At 40.6% G+C, this 8907-nt stretch overlaps 1 protein-coding gene across 1 annotated transcript; it reads left to right on the top strand.

The window, feature by feature from the left end:
• The first annotated feature begins 1508 nt into the window (after nucleotides 1–1508).
• slc25a48 (solute carrier family 25 member 48) lies at nucleotides 1509–7761 on the top strand. Its single transcript, XM_072663494.1, has 7 exons — nucleotides 1509–1702; nucleotides 2645–2688; nucleotides 3280–3351; nucleotides 3530–3782; nucleotides 5538–5813; nucleotides 6589–6722; nucleotides 7178–7761. The coding sequence occupies exons 1-7, from the start codon at nucleotides 1657–1659 to the stop codon at nucleotides 7280–7282; spliced, it is 930 nt and encodes a 309-aa protein (XP_072519595.1). The 5' UTR covers nucleotides 1509–1656; the 3' UTR covers nucleotides 7283–7761.
• Nucleotides 7762–8907: the final 1146 nt, after the last annotated feature.

Below are 8907 nucleotides of genomic sequence, written 5' to 3'. Positions count from 1 at the left end.
TTTACTTTCCTAGGAAGACTTTACTTTAGGTGTTGGAACATTGCAGGGAGGATTTGATTACATTTAGTCACAAGAGCATTAGATAAGTCAGGTGCTGATGTTGCTGAATGATTAGTTCTGGATCACAAACTCCACTCCAGCTCTTCCCAGAGGTATTGGATGGAGCTCCATTACTGCAGAGGAGGCAGTTCTACTGCTCCACAGCCCAGTGCTGTGGAGAATGAATTCAATCTAAGCTAGGCTGAAAATAACACGCAAACTCACACTGACCCTGTCTACACCTGGTCACTTTATGCGTCTCCAGTGTCTAAAAATGCAGGTGTAAACGCACCCAAGTCCCATTTGAAACAGACGCAAATCTAATCACTCAAACCTCTTCAGGAGGAGGTCCGAGATGCCTCTGTAGCCATTTTACAACCAAAACCTCTCCCATTATAACTGAAACACCATTAATAATTGCCGAGCAATGAGCAAATTTGAATATCCTTACCCACACAGAATGTGTAATCCAGTCTGACTAACCGGAGACACATTTGACTGCCGAGTGTCATGCATATGGTCCAGATGCTAGTTGCATGAAGCATGTATTGTGTGATGTTGTCTTAGCTAACAGAGAACTGTTAGAAACGTCTTTCAAAGGTTTCAGAAGGGTTTGACTGTAACGATGCTCGTTTGAGAAATGTTTTGAAAATGTGAGGTAGAAATGGTTTTATCATAACGTTATTAGAATGTTTCTCATGCAAAATGTCCAGTTAAACAAACACTGACATTATGAATATGCTTATGAGCATAACTAAAGCATTTGCAAAACTAATAAACTGGAAAATTTGATATAGCTGATACATAACATTTAATGAATGTGACATAGACTAAAGATTTAAAGCATAAAGAGTATAATATGTTCTGATTTTATGGGAAATGGGAAATAAATGTTACCAAAACATTAATTAAAACATTAAATAAAAAACGTTGTAGGAACGCCCAGAAAACTTGACATTCTAAGAACTGAAAGTCGTCGGTTTGGAACGTTCAGAAAATGTTACCAAAAAAAATCATATATGGGGTGTTGCTTGCTGTCAGTCAGTCGAGCGTTTGAGTAGATAGTGCACATAGCCTACCTTTAGACGAGCTACAATAATAGCTAACTTTACAGTGTAGTTTTTTAATATACAAAAAATATTGGATCAGTGCTGGATGACACTGAAGGTTTCAGTATCGGCCAATCAGTATCGATACTGAGAAAGAATCGGTGGCATCGTGCCACCTCTAAATGAGCCGCATATTTCTGTCAGTGCTGGAACCAAACGAGACAGTGGCACTTTGCCCTTTTCTGTACATTTTCAGCTCCTATGGAGGCTCTAATTCAGTTGGAAGTGTGCCACCATGGTATATGTTTTGATCCTGATAAGGCGACCCAGCCTTCCTCGCAATGCTATTGGTGCTCAGGCTTCGCACCCTTTGTATCTCTACAACGCCCCCAAAATGCACATATCAGAGGCAAAGTTGTGCTCCCGGCTGCAGGTCTGGCGTGTCTGCGCGGTGCGCTGTTTCCGAAAGAGGCTGTGAGCTTCAGCATGTTCTCGGAGGTCTGAGGAGCATCTGCGCGCTCACACAGCACTCGGTTTTCACTTCGAAGCGTCGAGCAACTCGAGCAGGATGACTTTCTTTCAGCTGGAGGATTTTTTGGCAGGATGGATAGGAGGTGAGTGGCTTGTGTGTGTGCGTTTCCTTCAGGCTGGCTCGTGTGGCGAGAGAACCTGGAATAAAAGCCCAATCTGCTGCAAGTCAGTGAGGAATAAAGAGTTCTGGCCTTTACCACAGTCCAGACTGTCTGTATATTGACCACGTTATATCGGACACGTGCTTGTTTGTCTTAGTAAAGTTGCTCGAGCCGTGTCTGCAAGTTTGCCAGTGCTTTGGTGCAGCTGCAGTGCATGAGGAGCAGCTTTCTGCGCTACTTTCAGTGGAAAACTACGTTTTTAAAAAAGAAAGGCTAAAAAAAGAAAGCACAGGCATCGTCAAACGCCTGGAGTTTTCAGGGGGGCGTTTCTGCACTTTTGTTTACTTCGGTTTTCTATGGTTTTATTCACGTTTCTGCTCGTTTTCCCCCCCTCTGCGGTTAAAATGCACATAGCTGCACAGATACACAGATAGATCGGCAGAAAAAGACTTTATTGACCTTATTGGCCTCCAAAGAAATTGCAGAACCCCCCAACGCAAATAGAACCACTCCCACCACTCCCACCACTTTTGAATGCTAGTTTGGATTGCATATGTTTTTTCCACCCTCGTTTAGGAGTCGCTGGGTTTCAAGTTTGTTTGCACTGCAGATTGTTTTGGGGAGAGTGATCGAGGGTCCACCGAGGGTGCCTGGGCTACCGGCAAACTTGCTCGCCGGCCTGCTCGCTTTATGTCAATCTTCCAGTCCTTCTTTGCGCGCCTGTGTTCTGACACCCAAAACGCACAATGTATGGTATTCATCAAAGAGGACAAAGTGGTATTCACGAGTCCGCTGCTGGGACGTCCACCCACAGAAGCTGTCATTACAAGCTGCTCGTCGTTCCTAGTGGCCTGTGGTGCCCCCTTAAAATAATGCAGGATTTTTTTTGTTACATAAGCACAATGCAGCTTTCTCTTGTTTCAGGTGCCTCCAGCGTGATTGTGGGACACCCCCTCGATACAGTGAAGGTATCTGAACCTGTTCTTCTACCTGAATGTGAACCAAGCTCATGCATCCCATATCCATCCTTCCATCTTTTATATGGCTACCTTATATATTACTTTCTATTAAAACATTAAGTTTATGTGGCAGAATAATTTTTGTACACAGGCATTTTCATGAGCATTTAACTGAGTGAAACAGGCTGTTTCTGTATCTGTTCCCTTAAGGTTGACATATGTAGATGAGCTCTGTTCTGATTGGCTGATAGCCTTGTATCATGTATCTTCCATTCAAAAAGCAGTATGAGAGAGTGGGGTGTGGCTAAGCTCCTGTAAGCTGATAGGTGGATATATGTGAATGCATTAGTTTGTTTGTTTGTTTGTTGTTTGTTTACATTACTGAAACAGGTCATGCACAGTATGTTGGTTAGCAGCATATGTGTTGCCATATGTAACACTTTGCAAACTACAGCAAACTACAATTATTTAAGAAACTGAGAAAAAAAAATTAGTTTTCTCATATTTTGGGCCCTTTAAACTATGTCTAAAGAAGGCAGCTCTAGGAAATGAGCCTTGCATTGTGTTGTTCATGTGTCGTTTCATTGGCGTATTTTGTAGACACGTTTACAAGCAGGCCAAGGCTACAAGAACACCTTCCACTGCATTGTTACTATCTACAAAAAAGAAACAGTAAGTGAACAACTGCTGCTCTGCCACTGTATCTGTACTAAATCACCTTGGCACTGGAATGTCCCCGGAGGTGTATAATTCTCATAAATAACTAACTTGCATATTTGCTACAAGAACCGCCTGAAGGAAGCGCCCGACTGAACAGGTCTGCCTTCGTCATTTTCTCATCTTGTCTTAGGTTGCCGGCTTTTTCAAAGGCCTTTCCTTCCCCCTGGCTAGCATCACGCTCTACAACTCCATGGTGTTCGGCTTCTTTAGCAACTCTCAGAGACTTATTAGCAAACTTCGTTATGGTGACGGGAGGCACCCGTCTGGCATGCTCGACCTGACTGTGGCCAGTATGATGACCGGCTTCGTATCGGTGGGGCTGGGAGCCCCTGTGGACCTTGTCAAAATCAGGCTGCAAATGCAAACACAGCCTGTTCTTGCAGGTAAGTCTGAAATTCAGATGATCCAGGGTTGAGCCATTATCAAGACAAGCTAGAAGTGCTCTTTCTCAAAGATATGAGGAGACTGTTAAATGGGAAGTTCAACTTTTACATTTCAGCCCTGCTTTAGTACTTATTGAAAGATTTCTAGGCAGTTTTTTAAATCAATTTCTTTATTCATTTGTGACAACTCATCCAAGCAACCCACCCCCCACATAGAATTCCATTCAGTGACAGAATAATTGTCAGACAGATTGAACACACACATACCTCAACTAACAGACAAAAATGTTCCTCATAATTATTCTTTTTTGACACCCTTGTGACATTGACCCAAAAGAAATTCCAGGAGCCTAAGGAATGTAGATGTGTGAACTGCCAAACATTACATGAATGCATTCATCCCTCTGTGGCTGGAGGAGTCATATCTAGCTTTTGTTGTTGAAGTGAAGCTTAGCAGCATTAAAACATGTTGTGAGCATGATTAATGTTCAGAATGCTAGTGAACTTCAGTAAGGCAATTTCTTTAATGCATTTACTGCATTCTGAGAAAGGCTGCACATTCATTCATCCAAATCAGTAATAATCATTTAATAAGTGATATGACTTTCCAAATATGTTAGTATGCCTACTGAACCGATCACTGGGCATCCACCAATAAAGAAAGCATCAAACTTTTAATGTACAGTAATAGAAAACACTATACCACACAGAGCACTATAGATGTCAGAAGTCAGAAGTCCTGCCTCCCTTAGTTACTGTTACTATGTTCATCAAACTTTTTTTGTCATGCTACCTGACATCCGTACCACCTGTATTAACAGACAAAAAAGCTCAGAAACATAAAGTGAACTTTGCACAGAGTTGAGTAATTCAGCAAATATTCCACTGTTCAAAAACACACGGGCTCTACAAGACTTACAGTGTAAACATTGCATGGTTTAGGATCTAGCATGTGAACAGGTCATATGAGTCAGACCATGTCATTATTTTTCAGTTAATGTTAAAGTGCAGGTTTTTATGTTAAGGAAGCTAACACCCATTGGAGCAATGTTAGATTTGTGAAATGTTAGCATTAATGAATTGTGGTATGCATTCAAGTACACTAATATTTATATATTGTTATGTAGAACATATATACACATACAGATATATACACTGATAAACACACAAATATTGCCCTTATACACTGTCTACACAGTCTTACTGTATATCTGTCTTATCTTATTAAGGCAGGTCGCTTTTTCTTTCTATTTAAGTGCAATTATACAGTATTGCTGTAGTAACACTGCAATGTCCCTTTGGCATCGATTAAATTCTATGTGTCTAAACTTGTCATTGCTTTATAATGTAATTCATCTTTATACATCATATTAAAATAAGCAAATACAGTAGCCCAAGTAAAGATTAGCTTAGCTAAGATTCAGCATTAAATGGCAAGTGGTTTTGACATTGATCTGTGAGTGTGGTTTGCCTCATAGTGTAATCCGAAATAACATCAGTACTACGCTCTCGATGAGATGCATAGTAAATGTTCATCATGCAGTAAATTGTCCTCAGTAACACTTTTACACCTTCTTTACAGTATTTAAACATGGTTGAAATCAATTGTTGATTCCCATGATGATGATTCATTTTACTGTAACCGATGTGGACATCCCCAAAGTTTCCAATGCCAGTGACATTAGGTACAATAGGATTAAAGTAACATACTTATACACAGCTTATTTCATCTGTACAACTGGTCTCTGTTTCCAGAAAATGTCACTCTTGCTGGCAATGGCAGCGTCCCTCTTCGCTCAGTAGGACTGCAGTCCCAGCCTGTCTATAGAGGCCCACTTCACTGCATAGGCAGCATCCTCCAGGCCGAGGGAATCCAAGGACTCTACAGAGGGGCAGGAGCCATGATGCTGCGCGATGTGCCTGGCTACACCCTCTACTTCATCCCATACACGCTATTCTGTGGCTGGTTAAACCCGAATGGCAATAGCTCCCCTCACCCCTGTTCCATATGGCTCGCTGGAGGATTGGCAGGTACATGAGAGTTTTGTCATCAAACGTGAAATTTTCTGTTGACAGCATTGATTCAGGATGTTAAAAAAGGACACACGAGTGGACTGTCAACTTGGAGAAACTCCAGGGACAGCCGGTACAGTGATGGCTCTGTGTATATTTACTCAGGTGGCCCTACTTTATCCTTTCCTAGTTTAAATGTATCAAAAGATCGTAGGGTTATAGAGGCTCAGCATGACTGTTCATTATGAGAGGTCAAGAGCTGGGCCAGACTGATACATTTGTTGTGGATTTATGGGACCTTGTTATAACACAAACAATAAGATACTGTGAGTATCTGCCCTTTATTAGAGATTAAGAAAGTTTACAATTGAGAACTGATAGTAATATTTGACAGCTGTTGACCATGACAGATATATCAGTCAATAATGCAGAATTTGTAAGAGAAATTAGTCATTTTGCTTCATAACTATTTGGAAGCAATGCTACCTCTTTGGCCATAGTAATGGTATTGTTTTGGCTTATGTTATTGGAAATTATTAGTCACAGTCTTTTCACATGGGCCCTAATTAATAGAATGTGGGCACGTATACAGATTTTTTAGTTGTTAATGCAGAGGCTTTGTCCTCTAGTGTCCTATCTATAAGGGTTGTTTCCTCTAATAACATGATTTCTCAGAGCTGTTGTCTTGTTTTTGTGATTTCTAAAAGACACGGTCTAAGTTCAGCTTTTGTGGTATTGTGGCAGAATCTTTTCACTCAAGTCTCGCCCTGCTTTGTGTGTCTTTATTCTGCAGGCTCCATATCCTGGGTCACAGCAACACCAGCTGATGTGGTTAAGAGTCGATTGCAGGCGGACGCCACGCACCACAGGAAATATAAAGGAGTTATTCACTGCATTACACAGAGTTACAAGACAGAGGGACTACATGTAAGTTCACCAATCCTCTGTAGATAACCTTATATGTCATGTCATCCCCAGTGTTGACTGAAAGTGGTTACCAGCTGAGCGGTGAAACTGTTAATGTAGGCCCAGACAGGAAACGACCTGTACCTGACACTGTTGCACAACAAAATAGCTAGTGCCAAAGGTTCACCTGGTATTGTGGAAATTGTAGATACTGGTCTGTCTGTCTGTCTGTCTGAATATCAGACTGTCAGAGATCCACCAGGTCATGGAGTACAGAAGCTGAGTGCACTGCAGTTTTGTTTTCAATAACAAAAAAATAGCATTTCATCACTGTCACGCAAGAATCTCCATTCAGAGTTACGAAAATGTCTACTATTTTAGAGATAGATGTTTTTCACTGTTTTAAGTCTTGACCAGTTAAGATGACATTATGGATTGAGCTGTCCCTCACACATTGCTCTTTCGTATTTTTCCAGGTTTTTTTCCGTGGTGCCACAGTGAATGCTGTCAGAGGATTTCCCATGAGTGCTACAATGTTCCTGGGCTACGAACTTTCCCTCAAGTTTTTCCGAAGCCTCTAACAACCTTCCAAAATTTTACTTAACACAGAGACTTACTAGTTTTGATATGGATAATATTCATCCAAGATTTTACTTTTTACCAACAGCTGCATGTGGGTTAGATTGATATGGATACTTTGCTACAGTATCACTTGCACTTTATACGTATTTTCTTATATTAAGAAAGCACGGGGACAAGAAGAAAACATGACTTACTGGTGTTAAACTTGGTTTTACTAGGGTATTTTCATGTGTATGTGTGTGTAGAGTCAATGTACTAATTCCTATATTATGGCCAATGGTTACAGATCTTATAAACATACAAACTAGAAACAGTGCTACTGCCTTTGTAGAGATGATCATTGTCACAGAATAGTTAACATGTAATAAGATGCTTGTCTTGCATGATTTTATCTTTTGTAGATACAAAATATCAGGATGTTATATAATGTTTATATGAAATGATGCAAATATGTGAATATGGCCAATTGCATTCCATAAAGAGACATACAACATACAAAGTCTGGTGTTGTGTTGGTGTGTCTGCATTTCAGTTAAATACAGCTTAAGGGGACTATTTACATTTATATACAAACACTGGCATGCAAAAGTTTGAGCACCCCTGGCTTAAAGGATTAAAATATCCTGAAATGATTTCTAAAAGGAATGAAGTTACACATATTTATTTTAAGAAATATCACTTTTTAACTTTTACCATTTTTTAAATGCCAAAAAAAAGAAAAGGGCTTGAATCAAATGTTTATGCTCCCTGCTTGGTCACATCTGCACCCGAGGTGTGTTTAGGATCTCTATCCTGCCAGCGTTTAATCTTCAGCTGTTTCACAGACGGTTTGATGTTTGCTTGCCTGTATTTGATTCAGTCTATTCTTGCTTATCCATTCTAAACATTCCCTGTGCTGCTGGCTGCAACACACCCCAAAGCACGATTGATCCAGCACCTGTATTTAAAAGTGAAAGAGAAGTCCTTTTTTAATGGAATCCACTTCCATTTGCTGAGTCCTTCTGAAAGTCTTTGGCAGTCAGACAAGGGTCTTCATTAGCCTTTCTTACAACCTTACAAGCAGTTCTCTCTAAAAGTTCTCCTGTTCTTGCTGGACCTCCACTGTTCCTCTTAATTGCCATTTTTTAAATAATAAAAAAACCTGAAGAAAGCGCTACCTGAAAAGGCCATATGGACCAAAGTATTGGGACACATTGTTTCTTTCAAAATGAAAGGAAAATAAAAAGAGTTTATCCTGCTTTTATTGGAATTACTGTCTCTGCTGTCCAGGGAAGGCTTTCTACTCGATTTTGGAGCACTGCAGTGATGATGTGATTGTATTTAGTGATAAGAGTGTTTATGCGTCATCATTCCAGAGAACACTGTTCCACTGCTCCACAGCTCAACACTTGGCAGTAAGGCAGGGACCAGACAGGCTATGTGCATGTGCATTTGCACGTCTGTGTCAGCAATGGGTGCAAAGTAACTGAATGCATTCATTAAAAGGGATGTCTACAAGCATTCGGACATATAGTGTGTCCTATCTTCTTATAGCCTTCTCCTACTTTGTGGGCATAAATGATTTTATTTCCAGAGTGCTAGACAGAGGAACCTATGAATGATGGAACAAGGTCTGTGAAGTCTA

This window comes from Salminus brasiliensis, chromosome 19 (assembly GCF_030463535.1).
Source record: "Salminus brasiliensis chromosome 19, fSalBra1.hap2, whole genome shotgun sequence".
Lineage (NCBI taxonomy): Eukaryota > Metazoa > Chordata > Actinopteri > Characiformes > Bryconidae > Salminus > Salminus brasiliensis.
Note: the sequence above shows the minus strand (reverse complement) of the source record. Positions and strands in the feature narration are given on the sequence as shown.

What these genes read in the sequence shown, in the direction of transcription:
- slc25a48 (XM_072663494.1), top strand. Translation starts at nt 1,657, where the DNA reads ATGACTTTCTTTCAGCTGGAGGATTTTTTGGCAGGATGGATAGGAG. An exon ending in TTTGGCAGGATGGATAGGAG is followed by an intron (nt 1,703 to 2,644) that starts GTGAGTGGCTTG and finishes CTCTTGTTTCAG; the next exon opens with GTGCCTCCAGCGTGATTGTG. An exon ending in GCTCGCTGGAGGATTGGCAG is followed by an intron (nt 5,814 to 6,588) that starts GTACATGAGAGT and finishes TTTATTCTGCAG; the next exon opens with GCTCCATATCCTGGGTCACA.